Source organism: Caretta caretta, chromosome 3 (genome assembly GCF_965140235.1).
Source record: "Caretta caretta isolate rCarCar2 chromosome 3, rCarCar1.hap1, whole genome shotgun sequence".
Classification (NCBI taxonomy): Eukaryota; Metazoa; Chordata; order Testudines; family Cheloniidae; genus Caretta; species Caretta caretta.
The window spans coordinates 41,208,990-41,224,034 of NC_134208.1; the positions used below are offsets into that span (position 1 = coordinate 41,208,990).

Below are 15,045 nucleotides of genomic sequence, written 5' to 3' on the forward strand. Positions count from 1 at the left end.
GCTGCGGCTGCCCATGGCAACACACTCCACCGTGCAGTGTTTTGTCAGGACTCCGTGCTGGGCGGGGCGCGATCGCCCTTTCCCTCAGTGCGACCCGAAACTTGGCGGAGCGTGGCCTGGCCTGACCCCCCCCCCGCGCTGCGGGATTGTGCTCCAAGGCGAGGGGAGCGCACCAAGCACCCCGCCCTGGCGCTCCCCTCCCCCGCCGGGGCGGGAGCGATGGTTTACGTCAGCCAGACGCAAAGGGTGGGACCGGGGCAGCTGCACATGATCCCGTGTGCGGGTGCGTCCCTTCGCAGCAGCGGGGACTCAAGGCTGCTGCACTTCCTTTCCAGCTGCCTCTGCGAAGGTAGCAGCAGCCGCCGCCGCCCGGACTGCACTGTTATGCAGTCGGCTGATCGCTGTGTGTTGAGCGCATGACAGGAAAGCACAGAGGCCGCGGGGAGAAAGCTCACAGCCAGCAGGAGGCCTGCGTGCTGCTGAAGCAGACCAGCCAGTAAGTAGCGAGCAAAAGGTGCCGGGTGGAGACGGGGTTTATTAACTATCGCGCTCGCTTTGCTGAATGTTCAGGGTGGGCCTCGGAGAACCCGCACGTGGTTATCTCGTTGTTGTTGTTGTTTCCCCCTCCTGAACTGATTCATTCGCAAATGTTTTCTGTGTGTTGTATTGTTTCCTCTTCTAGGGGGAAACGGGGATTAGACAGCGCTGGTAACCGCTGGTTTCGGTTAAATGCTCAGGAGAGCCTCTATCTTGGAAGTATGATGGCATTGCGTGAAGTCAGGGGAGTACTGAATGTAGGTGGGGTGGGATGAGTGTGTCTTTTGTTTTTTTGTGGGGAGTTTAGAGAGGAAATGTTTTTGGGGCTTTCTCTTCACACCAATGTATCTATGCTTATGTAAGCGGGGGGAATAGTCCCGCTATTGTGGGGAACTTCCCTGGCTTTTGCACTGCCCCAGTGAAGTGGGCTAGTGAAAAGATCTGAGTCCTCGCTCCCACTTCCTTTACCCAGTGGCCTCCCTTGCCCTTGAGGACTCCCCTTCCACTCTCCTGTCTGGCAGAGTCCTCCTAACCCCAACAAGGCTGGGCCCAGGATTCCTGGGGGCTCGACTCCCAACCCTGCTGTGGTCACCTAGGACAGGAGCTAGGGTGTCCCCACTCTGGGGTACTCTCTCTGCACTGGGCACTTCTCTGACCCACTGACCATTATATACAAGTTAAAGCAAATGCAAGTTGTTTAATCAACAGTTAATTTTAAAAAGAATAAGGAAAAATGGGAAAGGTTAAAGGAAACACATCAACCCGCTCTCTGGCAGGGAACATCACAAACAGTGTCTCTGGAATGTCAGGACAGTTCACAGTCTGAAGTCCCAGGCATTCTTCTCAGGTCCTGGCAGTGCTGCAGGGATGCCGTGGGTTGGATGCTTGCTCTGGTGGTGGCCACATGCTCTCAGGCTCTAAGTGGTAGGACCCTTCTTCCCTGTGTCGCCCCCACCCTGTCGGGGTTACGATCCAAGCCTGGCCTACAGAGCCTCTTGGCTGAGGTGTCTCCCTGTGCTGGGCCCGCTGCCCAGGGTCCCTCTCGCTTTCCCCAGCTGCTCACTACACCCAGCTCCGGACTGCTCCAGGCCCAGCTCCACCACTCTGTCTCAGCACTGCTGCTCTGCGTCCAGTTCCCTGGGCTGCTTTTCTGGTCCCTCTGGCTCTGGTTGCTGCAACTCTGCTCCCAGGACAGGTCTGCTCTGCAGGCTGCTTCTGTGACTCTGCTCCCAGCACTGACCTGCTTCATGGGCTGCTTTTCTGGCCCCTCTGGCTCTGGTTGCTGCGGCTCTGCTCCCAGGGCACGTCTGCTTTCTCTGGGCTTTGCCTCTAGCTTTGGGGCTGTAGCTCTGCTCCCAGGACAGCGTCTGCTCTCTCTGGGCTGCTTTTCTGGTCCCTCTGGATCTGGCACAGCTCTGCTCCCTAGCTCAGCTTGGGCCCCTGCTTTCTCCTTAGCTCGGCCCCACTCTGTCTGACCCAGGCAATTCCAGCTCACACGGACGGGACCTCCCTGTCCTCCTGACTCTCTGATTAGCCTGCTTGCTCGCCCTGTCATTCAGGCTGACCTGGAGCATTGGCCTCTCCCCATTGTTCCTGGAGACTGTCAGTCTCAGGGTCCTGGTTTCCCATAGACCCTTCCCCTTTTAGTACTGGGAGCTAGCCAACCAAAACACCACCACTGAATGTTAGTAAGGGGGCAACAGTCCCCTTACACTTACATTAACGGACCTGATTCTCTACTTGCTTTCATGTTGTATAGTTGTATACATCTGTGCAGAGAGAGTGTAATATTGTATCAAATGAGGATCACTAACTCCCACTCGTCCAAGATGCAAAGCAGTGGGATTGCTCTGGGGTAAATGATGATAAGCAACATTCCTTTGTTCTGTAGCTATGAGGATATTGTCCCCCTTTTCTGTGATTTATTATATTGGGGAGCAGGGAGGGAGAGCATTTTCACAGAATCTTTTTATTTGTTATTAACGATCCATATGGCTTCCCCTTCTGCATCCCCCCAAACTGTGTTAAATTAGATATTCTTTTGGCAGTTCTTCCCATGGCCATATTTGACAGGATGTGCTGTGTCCAGCGGTGGTGCACTGCTGACTCCACTCTGATGCATCAGCAAAATGAACTGGTGATTATGATATTTTTAAACAAAAAAGTTCAGCATCTTTAAACCACATCATGTTGAGGAAGTTTTAATGTAACTTTATACCCAAGTTTGAAAATTCTGGACTATATAGTTAATAATGATATTACTGTGATTATCATGCACATTGTAGGGAGAGTGGTCACTTTGGATAAGCTATTATCAGCAGGAGAGTGAGTTTGTGTGTGTGGTTTTTGGAGGGGGGTGAGGGAGTGAGAGAACCTGGATTTGTGCAGGAAATGGCCCACCTTGATTATCATACACATTGTGAAGAGAAAAGGAGTACTTGTGGCACCTTAGAGACTAACCAATTTATTTGAGCATGAGCTTTCGTGAGCTACAGCTATTACCAGCAGGACAGTGGGGTGGGAGGAGGTATTGTTTCATGGTCTCTGTGTGTATATAATGTCTTCTGCAGTTTCCACAGTGTGCATCCGATGAAGTGAGCTGTAGCTCACGACAGCTCATGCTCAAATAAATTGGTTAGTCTCTAAGGTGCCACAAGTACTCCTTTTCTTTTTGCGAAGACAGACTAACATGGCTGTTACTCTGAAATAGAGAGGTTGTTTCTCTATGTTGTATCCTGTTAGCTAGCTTCAGGAATAAATGACCTTTTGGAAAGTGGTCTAATTCTGTTCAGAAATTGACTGTACAGTTCTGTTCACCAGATAATCTGCAAGCCCCTTGCTCATGTAAATAGTCTCATTTACTAACATAAGGTGTTGTCAAATTGTGCCTTGTTCTTTTTGGTGTCTGATATTCCAAATTGCAAACAAAACAACATGCACACCTCTTATCCTACATACATAATTAAAACAACTCACAGAAGAAAGAACTATGAAGCAGGGCTGTCTTTTTTTTTTTTTTTTTTAATTTTACAACTTTGAAAAGTTGTATTTATTTTTCACAACATAGGACTTAATAGAGAAAAAGACTGTAAAAGCTTCTCATTATAACAGACAAAAAGTACATTCTTCTTTGTTTCAAAGGTCTGTTAATATGCCCATGGTAGTTGTTGCTCTTTGCACTTGAATTGTGAACCTTGTTAGAAGTAATAAACATTGGTCATATAACAGGATCCTGTAAGGAACTGGCAGATACACTGTCGAATTATTTTAACAGTGTGACAATATTGACAGTTGAGATGTTTTGCTAACGCTACTAGGTCTTCCTGAGGAATGATTTTGAAAGGCAACAGAAGACTTGAAGATTTAAAAAAAAAAAAAAAAAAATTATTCTATGTATGTAGAAGTAACAGGAAGGGAAGAAAGACCAGGAAGGACAAACTCTTTACTGTAGTGAAACTAGTGAGCTTTCATAAATGACTTTTTCAAGAATGGCTGTGCCTGTGTTTTATTTATTTATATTATATACATGCGCGCGCACACACAGAACCATTCTTTCCAAGTCTCCTTTCTTCTTCTTTTTTAAATTTCAGATGGGTACCTGCTGTATGTAATGGCACAGGCTCAGCAGCCTTAAAACAGACCAACGTGTGAGTAAGGCGCTTCAGACTCCCTCCTGATATTTCGAAGTATAGAAGAAAGAAATGAATCTTGCAAATGATGGTGCAATGTCCAGAGCCATATTTGACTGGGACTATGTTCTGTGGGAAGTTCGTTTGACATTACTAGCAGCTGGTTTTTTCATCTACCTGGGAGTATTTCTTCTAGCTCACTGGCTGTCCTCATGGATCAGTGCCACTTATTGTGTTTTGTCAGCAAAGGAGAAGGTCTTCTGGAATATGACTATCACACGTGGCGTGTTTGGAGTTCAGAGTTGCGTAGCTGGGTTGTGGGCCATGCTTGTAGATCCAGTTTTTCAAGCTGACAAAGTGTATTCACAGCAAAAGTGGAGCTGGTTTAATTGCTTAATAGCCTCTGGCTTCTTTTTGCTTGAAAATGTAGGTGTTCATCTGAATAATATTGTTTTCAAGACGTTTGATGGGTTCTTGGTACTTCATCATTTACTAGCCCTTGGTGGCTTTCTTGGGCTGATAACAAACATAAAATCTGGACACTATCTACCCCTGATTGGACTGCTACTTGAGATGAGCACTCCTTCAACCTGCTTCTCCTGGGTACTTTTAAAGGTAAGAACTTGCTAATGGTTTTGTGTTAATTACTGGTGGTAGAAGTTCCCTCTAAAAATGTTGCCCCTTCACTCCCCTCCCCATGAACATATATATCTGGAAACAAATAAATAATGGCCTCCAAATTTGGAGATGAGTTCTGGGATCAAGGCAGATTTTCTTTTTTTTTCTTCCAAACTAGAAATGAATTGACCAAGAGAATCCTTAATTAGAAACACCCTAAAAATAGTTAACTAGTGTAAAACAAACATTTTTTTTTGTTTTCCCTATTTCATAACAAAGAAACAAAATGTAGGAGATTTAAAAAAAATAGTTTTCTGACTCACTTGTTGGGATCTTGTGCATAGGACCAAAAATTAGATGATTAAATTCTAATTTTAGAAGGTTTTTTTATTACGTCTAAATAGTAACATGAGAGTGGCTCATCAGGTCCAACAATCATGATATAGGCCATTAAATTACTGCTGGAGAATAAAGATGTGTGCTCACACATGAGTGTTTATGTATATTCTATATCCCCTGTGGATGTGGGGAAGGTAGAATAGACTAGAAATCTGCCATGCTTGTAGGGAAAGAAGAAAACAGCCCTGCTTCCCAAGTCTTAATCAGTTCCAAAGGGTACGTCTTAGTGGTTTAAACTTCAGTTCTAAAATATTTGGATTCTTTAAAACTGCAGCTCGCCTCAGCCCTTCTGAGGTGCTTTTGATAAAAACTTAAAAAAAACGCGGAGGTACTTTTTGTGCATATAGATGCTAGAGCAGGCAGAGAGTCATCGTTTGCCGAAGTGGTGTTAGCCAAAATTCCCAGACCCTACTAGCCCCCACTGCAATATTGTGACATGTGCTTTGTTCGGATACTTTACAAAATGGTTTATGGAGGAAGATAATGTGCATGTAAGTGATGCTGTATGCCCATCAATGTTCCCTCTAATTTTTTTTATATCCATGTACGGAATGAATTTTGTTATGTGCACAAATATGGAGGTGATGTGTGGCAGGGGTGGGGCCGAGGGGTTTGGAGTGTGGGAGGGGGCTCAGGGTTGGGGTGTGGTGTGGATGGTGCAGGCTCTTGGGTGGGCTGGGATGAGGGGTTTGGGGTGCGGGGGGGGCTCAGGGCTAGGGCAGAGGGTTGGGCTTGGTGTGCAGGGGGGTGAGGGCTCTCGCTGGGGGTGCAGGCTCCGGGGGGGGCTGGGGATGAGGGGTGTGGGAGGGGGCTCAGGACTGGGGCAGAGAATTGGGGTGGGGGGGTGCAGGCTCGGGGGGCTGGGGCTGGGGATGAGGAGTTTGTGGTGCAGGCTACCTCGGGGCTGGGGCCAGAGGACTCCCCCTCCCCCAGCCCTCTCCACACCTGCCGCAGCCCTGGGACTGGGGCTAGAGGACTCCCCCAAGCCCTCTCTCTGCCGGCAGCAGCTCTGGGGCCGAGGCCCACGGCAGCCCTGTATACCCCAACTTGCTCCCCTCCCCGCCCATCCCCTACCTCTCTCCTCTTCAGGCCCCTGTGGCTGCGTGCCTGGGTGACCCTTTATAGTCTGCCACAAAGCTTAGAGGGAGTTTAAATGCCCATAGTTTATGAAATGGTTTATAATTCTTGTGTGCAAAAGATTGCACATTTATATAGCACCTCTTATCACTCCAGAGGAAAATGATTGAGAATATATGTGTATGTCTGTTTGCATCTAACACAACAGGAAAGCTGAATGTGTCTTATTTATAGAAAACACTGACTGCCTTATCTTGAACCAGCAATCTCATTTCTCTTTGTTGTCTTTTCCAGATTGGCTGGTCTAATACCCTTTTTTGGAAGGCAAACCAGTGGGTAATGATCCACCTTTTTCACTGTCGCATGATCCTTACTTATCACATGTGGTGGGTGTGCGTTTCCAATTGGAATGATGTGGTGGAAAATATGGGACTTCCATATTTTACTATCTTTTTCATTGGATTATGTGCACTTACAATAGTACTTAACCCATACTGGACATACAAAAAGACTCAGCAGCTCCTCAGGCCAGTTGACTGGAACTTTTCAAAGACAGCAGTGAAAAATGGATCTTCTGGAAAATTAAACGGTGAAACAGGTGAAAAGAAGAGGCTATAGTGCTGCAACAGATATTATGGTAACAGTAAAATAAGGCCAGAAGAACATGGGGCAGGTTTACTGCTGAGTGCATGAAAATAGAATTACTTACAAGACGTTTATAAACATATTGATCAGTTGGTAGATTGATATCCGTATTCTATACTCATTTATCAAAAGTGTTTAAAATTGTTGCTTTATTTATATATAACAGTCAAAATCTTTAACTCAGTCAGGATTTATGCCAGCATTTTTCTCATGCTGGACAGTGCTCTGTCATTTAGCAGTGAAAAGTAAGCTTCCATTGTTCATTTTAGAATCTCCAAGTGCTTTACAAATAGCTAATTAAGCCTCACAGCTCCTCCTTGAGGGAGATTAGCATTAATCCCACTGAATATGCATGGGAGATATTGATAGTAACTTGTCCAAAGTTAAATTGCTAGTCATCGGCAAAAGTAGGACTAGAATGCAGAACACCTGGCTCCCAGACCCATGCTTTTACCATTAGCCCATAAAATGCTATAATGAATTCTCCATCATTTGAAGTCCTTTAAATCAAAACTAGATATCTTTCTGAAAGATATGAGAGAATGCTGTAGATCAAACAGAAGATGTGGGCTTGGTGCAGAGCTGAAATCACTGGGTGAGGTTCCATGGCCTGGGTTATGCAGGAGGATGATCATATTGGTCCCCAGGCCTTAAAAATCTATGAAAATGCAAAGTACCACAAGAGTCCATAATGAGCTGTTTGTTAGACCAATTTCTAGTGTACGAGGTCCATTGCACAAAATCATCCCAGCTGTCGGCACTGATTGACAACCTGGTTGGTTGGCCAGCTGACTAGAGGGAAATTGAGCTATCTTTTTCACTCGTGCAGATGTTTCCTCCAAATCAAGGATGTGGTTGTTGCCTATTCTGGAACCTCTTCTATGACCACACAGAGAGCTTTAATCTTCAGGGACACTCCTCTGTATGATAACACTCCTACAACATACTTTTGGCATCTTCTTTGGTTTTTTATTTAGGATCTTTATTTTCTTTACAATAAAATGGCTCATTGAGGATGATAATACTTTGCTAGCATCTATCTAGCACAACCCTAAATCTTTCCCTGACATAAAGAAAATATTGTTGGTTTAAGGCTAACTAGCCTTGGACAACTGGTTAAAGTAATCGTACCCAGTTACAGGCTTGATTGGACCAGTACTGGTTGAGGTTGTAGACAAGTGACTAATAGACTCTTCTGTGCAGGAGTAGCACCTAATGGCAGGAGTGATGCATTAGTTTTAACATATAAAACTGGCAAAAACAAAAATGTGCGTGGGGCATATCCCACAATCTGACAAGAACTCTGCTTAATTGTAAATTTATTTCCCAAAGTAACTAGCTTCTGTAAGACACATGGAAGTATTTTAGGTCAAGGCTCATTTTCCTAACCATTTTGTATGTGGACGTGTGGGTAACATACACTGTTTTCCTAATTATAAGGGAAAAGCATAAATTAGCACATTGTATGTAGTGTAAAATGAAGCATTTCACTGACGCATAACCAGGTGGAATGGGGAAATACTGAATGCTCAGAATGCTGTTGGGCCCAAGCAGAAATGTATTAGGGAACACATCAAAGATCTGTTCCTGAGATATAGACCCTTTCACCTCTAGATCCTGGGTTCAAATCCAGCCCCAGTTCATGGCAATAGAGTGATTATCTGAAGGCTGTCTAATGAACTACGTGAAATATATTTTGTGGTCTCAGTCCAGTTCCCAGTGGACAGTACTCCAAACCCCCACCTTTTTGGCAGTCTTATGAGAAAGGCCATGAAAATCAGTTACCCTGTTATCCATAGGTGTGGCCCCTCCAGATCAGAGTAAAGTCTTGTTGTTTGGGCAGCATGGCACACATTGATCCTGTCCTGCAGATAAAGAACTGACTGCCCTAGGGAATCCAATCAAGCACTTTTCAGGAGCAGAAAAGTCACATACAAAATGCTTGAGAAGAGTTGAGGATGAATCAATTCCTCATAAACAGAAAAGAAAATCTGGGACCCAAATGTGTAGAGAGGCCATACCTCACTGCCAGAGGTTTCAGTGTTGGGTGCTCAGCAAGTCTGGTCACTTGGAAGCAAGATGCTACCTGGAGAAGGCATGGAGATGAGAAGACAAAGAGGTTGGGGAATTTCTTGAAACCAGGAGACTGGAGAATTTGTAGAGGCCTAAGGACAGGAGAGAAATAGCCTCAGAAGTGGGTGGAAACAGGAGATTGGGATATACTTGTAATTTTTGTAGTAGTTTGCGTGGCCTTGGTTTTAGCACTTGGAGGGGCTGGGATTAGCCGTAGTGCTGGAGATTCAAAAGGATATTGGAAGGGTGTTCCCCAGTGGGATTAGGCAGCTGGATAGGTATCTCGAAGGAACTGTGTAGTTTGTTTGTTTTTTCTTTTTTTTTAAACAATTGGGGAAATAATAGGTTTTGTAAAACTGAGTTTATGAAACCTGTTATGAACAGAATACCTTTTATTACACGGATATATATACAATTTTAATAGCATTTCTTTTTTAGGAAAAGGTCGAGAGGAAATTTTAACATAATCCTGGAGCCAGTGTAAGATGCTCAGGACAGGAACCTTGTAATATTTTATACTTCTTAAAGCATCCTGCACCTCAGTGGTATTTTATGAATAATTTTGTTAACCTACCCGTGTTTGCTAACACAAAAGAGCCAGAGAGTGAAGTTATGTATCTAAACTGAATTTTTATTTGGGTGGAGGAAGTGTTCTTTGGTCTTGTGAAAAATGTAGCTAGGGCATTATTTTTATTAATGTGACTTTCACCTTGATAGCGTACCTTGAGCACTGAGATATCTTGGGTGTAGTATACTTTATTTTGCTTTATTTGAAGAGGGGCAGTGGAGAAGGAGGGAGGCTCAGAACTTGTTAAATGAAAGGATAAAGGAAGTTCTTCTGGTCTGAATGGTGGATCATATTAAAGAAGTTCTGGATTAAAATCACAAATGAGTTTGATTCCCCATAGTTTAAATTCCAGGGTATTACTAATTAAGAGGTCTCTTGGTTTTTGGAACTATTTCTCTCCCTCTGTGTGGAACTTGCAAGCTGCTAATTGTGTTAGTACATTCTAAGACAGAGTCTGTTCTCAAAGCAATTCTTTGTAACAACAACCACTCAGACAGAGAGAGACTCAAAGCAATACTCTGTAACAACAGAAACAGCACCCAGAGACTCCCTACCCTTTTGTTGTATTCATCTCACTTTGTTAACAATTGTGATTAAAATAGAGATAGAGGATGTATGTGGATGGATGCTTGGTTTGGATAATAACTGAATGATCAGGGAGGTGCCAGCCTAAGAATCCAGTGTCCATCAGCTGAAGAAGGCGTCAAGTGGAAATAAGCAGAGGACTCCTGGAGGGCAGACTGGAATCCACCCAACAGCCTCAAGAATGGGAGAACCAAAGAACAAGATAACATCTGGCAGCACAGAGTCAGGAATGTGCCATCTGCTGATTGATTCAGCGAAAGCATGATGAAGAAATTCCTATAAAAATGGACTCTAGAAAGTGAGAACTTTGGGGTCTGATTCTGCAAACCAACTTCCAGGAGCATCAGATGAGCATCTGACAAGGCCCTGCTCCCGCCTCATGTCCAGGCCACCTGGCCAGTGGCTTGGCATGAGCAACTCTAAGGCTGGTAACTATGATAACAACCTTGCAGAACCTGTGTGTGAATGTGTGTGTGTGTGAATAAATATCTGAATGGAATGTTATAGCTATAACTAACTGCTTACTATGATTCTTTCTGTATTCAAAATAAATGTGGTATTTTGCCTTTTCCCCTTTAATAAGATCCTGCTGGTTTTTATTTTATTGGTATAACATGAATCCCTCTAAAATTATAATCTCATCAAGTAACCTTAAGTGTTCAAAATTACCTATCTGGACTAGCTATGCTGCCACTTGTAGGCAGTTTGGTCAGGTTTATTGCTGTTATGCAGATACATCTAGATATCTCTCTCTTTCTTCTGGACCTAGACCAGTAGCATCTATTTTCTTTGTTTCTTTAGTTCTGAAGGATGAGATATTAATCCTGTCTAAATGCTGCTAAGACTTTATTGCGGTAGGCCCAGACTAATTGTAGTTCATTTGTAGGTTTTGCTAATGTAAAACTTAGTGTACTCCTTTAGGAGGACCTCATCACACTCCCATATGGAAAAGCTCCCATTGACTTCAGCAAGAGTTGGATCAAGCCCGTAGTATGTTGCTGCCATCACTTGCAAAATTTTTGGATAACCCTGAATGCTGGCCAGTTAATGTACACCCTTTCCTAGGTCAGTGCTCCAGACTTTATCTTTTGCCTTTGTCATGAACAGGATTAATCATTTTAGTGCTTCTTGGAGAAACAAGGTGTTTGAGGTAATACCTTTTACTGGACCAACATCAGATATTACCTCAACCACCTTGTGTCTCTAATATCCTGGGGCTACCACAGCTACAACAGTAGTACTTTTTGTCAGCCTTCTTGCCAATGCTCCATACCTTTTCAAACAGATCCAAAACACTCCAGCCACGTATCTTGTTCCGATTTCCACACTTCTGGGCTGTGTACTTTGCATTGACTTGGTGTTGTGTTTTCTTTTCGTTTGTTAAATAAATGTTTTTGTTTTTAACTACAAACCTACCACGATCATGCATTAAGCACATAGACATCCATGCTGTATAGATTCCAGCCCAAACTCTCAAGCCCTCCTCTACATTCCCAACTGTATCCAAGTCCTGCAAATTTTTCTTCTTGTATAGTAATTGAGGATTTATATACTGTGCCCTCTCTTTCTCTAACACTCTACTTTTGCCCTCAGGGAGACTCCCACTTGACATGGATTTAGAAGTCCGTTTAAACTGTCTTTTAAAATATTGAATGTAGTTGGGTTCATTGTACAATATACCATTTTTTTTAGATGGCACTCTGGCTTCTTTGCATCATTAAAAGTATTTTGTGGAATTATTATAATTTGCGTGACTCTTCCATTCACTGTTTTACTGATGAAATGTCTGCTTTTTGACTATTCAACTTTGTCCACTGATAACCTGCAGTGATTAAATAAGCTTGCAATGTATATACTAAATGTATCATTTTGTGTATTTATAATGTTTTGTTACATTTGATAAGGATAACATCATGTTCAGCAATTGTGAATAACTAAAGGATAAAGGTCTTCATATTAACAATGTTTATAAAGAAACAGGTGAAAACTGCCCATTTAATGATTACAGATCATTAATATCAATGCAGGGTCAGAATGTTTTTCTTTTATAAAGGGAATTAAAAATGCAGCACTTTGACATTACTCCTTGAGTCTGTGTATTGTGTGTCCCAGCCGTGTGGTCTGTGTCTGAGTTAGACCCTACTTGAGTACCTGCATGTTAGTAACTTTACACATGTATAAGTATTTTCAGGTTTATCTTAACCGAAGAGGTCTAGTGAAATAAATTACCATTCAATGTTTAAAAGATGTACTATCCCAGCCTTTTAAAAAATAACATGAACTCGTTTTTAAAATGTTGCTTAAATATTATTAGGGGCACCATCACCACAACCATCTCCTCTTCTAGCTGTTTTGTGTGGGGTTAGCTTTACTCAGAGCACATCTACTCAATTGGGCCCCACAGGCGAGATAGCTGGGGGAATGCTTATTTTGAGGATCCCGCTGGGGTTTAGGCATGAACTAGGCACCCATCTGCCTAAACTGAGATTACTGTGCATATGTTCACTAGCAGAAACGTAGACAGCTGGGGACTTGAGCAGTAGAAGCATAGGCACCTACAAGGTTAAGTGGAAGTTGAATGAGCATTCTGAGGATCTCAGTGGTGCCTAATGTGGCAGATTGCCCTGGTCTACACTAGGACTTAAGTCGAATTTAGCAGTGTTAAATCGATGTAAACCTGCACCCGTCCACACGATGAAGCCCTTTTTTTCAACTTAAAGGGCTCTTAAAATTGATTTCCTTACTCCACCCCTGACAAGTGGATTAGAGCTTAAATAGGCCTTGCTGGGTCGAATTTGGGGTACTGTGGACACAATTCAATGGTATTGGCCTCCGGGAGCTATCCCAGAGTGCTCCATTGTGACCGCTCTGGACAGCGCTCTCAACTCAGATGCACTGGCCAGGTAGACAGGAAAAGAACCGCGAACTTCTGAATCTCATTTCCTGTTTGTCCACCGTGGCAAGCTGCAGGTGACCATGATGGAGTCCCAGAGTCACAAAAGAGCTCCAGCATGGACTGAACGGGAGGTACGGGATCTGAGCGCTGTATGGGGAGAGGAATCAGTGCTATCAGAACTCCGTTCCAGTTTTCGAAATGCCAAAACCTTTGTCAAAATCTCCCAGGGCATGAAGGACAGAGGCCATAACAGGGACCCAAAGCAGTGCCGCGTGAAACTTAAGGAGCTGAGGCAAGCCTACGAGAAAACCAGAGAGGCGAACGGCCGCTTCGGGTCAGAGCCCCAAACATGCCGCTTCTATGATGAACTGCATGCCATTTTAGGGGGTTCAGCCACCATTACCCTAGCCGTGTTGTTTGACTCCTTCAGTGGAGATGGAGGCAACACGGAAGCAGGTTTTGGGGACGATGATGATGATAGCTCACAGCAAGCAAGCGGAGAAACCGGTTTTCCCAACAGCCAGGAACTGTTTCTCACCCTGGACCTGGAGCCAGTACCCCCCGAACCCACCCAAGGCTGCCTCCTGGACCCGGCAGGCGGAGAAGGGACCTCCGGTGAGTGTACCTTTTAAAAAACTATACATGATTTAAAAGCAAGCATGTGAAATGATTAATTTGCCCTGGCATTTGCGGCTCTCCTGGCTGTAGTCCCAAAGCCTTTGCAAAAAGGTTCTGGGGAGGGCAGCCTTATTGCATCCTCCATGGTAGGACACTTTACCACTCCAGGCCAGTAGCACGTACTTGGGAATCATTGTACAACAAAGCATTGCAGTGTATGTTTGCTGGCGTTCAAACAACATCCATTCTTTATCTCTCTGTGTTATCCTCAGGAGAGTGAGATATCATTCATGGTCACCTGGTTGAAATAGGGTGCTTTTCTTCAGGGGACACTCAGAGGTGCCTGTTCCTGCTGGGCTGTTTGCTTGTGGCTGAACAGAAATGTTCCCCGCTGTTAGCCACGGGAAGGGGGGAGGGTTGAGGGGGTAGCCACGCGGTGGGGGGAGGCAAAATGCGATCTTGTAACGAAAGCACATGTGCTATGTATGTAATGTTAACAGCAAGGTTTACCCTGAAAGAGTGTAGCCACTGTTTTATAAAATGTCTTTTTAAATACCGCTGTCCCTTTTTTTTTTTCTCCACCAGCTGCATGTGTTTCAATGATCACAGGATCTTCTCCTTCCCAGAGGCTAGTGAAGATTAGAAAGAAAAAAAAACGCACTCGTGATGAAATGTTCTCCGAGCTCATGCTGTCCTCCCACACTGACAGAGCACAGACGAATGGGTGGAGGCAAATAATGTCAGAGTGCAGGAAAGCACAAAATGACCGGGAGGAGAGGTGGAGGGCTGAAGAGAGTAAGTGGCGGGCTGAAGACAGGGCTGAAGCTCAAATGTGGCAGCAGCATGATGAGAGGAGGCAGGATTCAATACTGAGGCTGCTGGAGTATCAAACCAATATGCCTCAATGTATGGTTGAGCTGCAGCAAAGGCAGCTGGAGCACAGACTGCCACTACACCCCCTGTGTAACCACCACCCTCCTCCCCAAGTTCCATAGCTTCCACCCAGATGCCCAAGAACGCGGTGGGGGGCCTCTGGCCAACAAGCCACTCCACCACAGAGGATTGCCCAAAAAACAGAAGGCTGTCATTCAATAAATTTTAAAGTTGTAAACTTTTAAAGTGCTGTGCTTAAAGTGCTGTGTGGCATTTTCCTTCCCTCCTGCACCACCCCTCCTGGGCTACCTTGGTAGTCATCCCCCTATTTGTGTGATGAATGAATAACGAATGCATGACTGTGAAGCAGCAATGACTTTATTGGCTCTGCAAGCAATGATTAAAGGGAGGAGGGGAGGGTTGTTAGCTTACAGGGAAGTAGAGTGAACCAACGGGTGGGGAGTTTCATCAAGGAGAAACAAACAGAACTTTCACACCGTAGCCTGGCCAGTCATGAAACTTTTCAA

The 15,045-nt window shown here is 44.4% G+C and overlaps 1 protein-coding gene across 1 annotated transcript; it reads left to right on the top strand.

Annotated features, from left to right (window-relative positions):
• Positions 1-251: 251 nt before the first annotated feature.
• LOC125634503 (protein CLN8) lies at positions 252-12,213 on the top strand. Its single transcript, XM_048845349.2, has 3 exons — positions 252-496; positions 4,128-4,781; positions 6,555-12,213. Exons 2-3 carry the CDS (start codon positions 4,239-4,241, stop codon positions 6,876-6,878), a joined length of 867 nt encoding a protein of 288 aa, XP_048701306.1. The 5' UTR covers positions 252-496; positions 4,128-4,238; the 3' UTR covers positions 6,879-12,213.
• Positions 12,214-15,045: the final 2,832 nt, after the last annotated feature.

Excerpts from the sequence above, each read along its gene's own strand:
- LOC125634503 (XM_048845349.2), top strand. The coding sequence starts at position 4,239 with ATGAATCTTGCAAATGATGGTGCAATGTCCAGAGCCATATTTGACTGG. Across the intron at positions 4,782-6,554 it reads TCTCCTGGGTACTTTTAAAG|ATTGGCTGGTCTAATACCCT; the intron begins GTAAGAACTTGC and ends TGTCTTTTCCAG.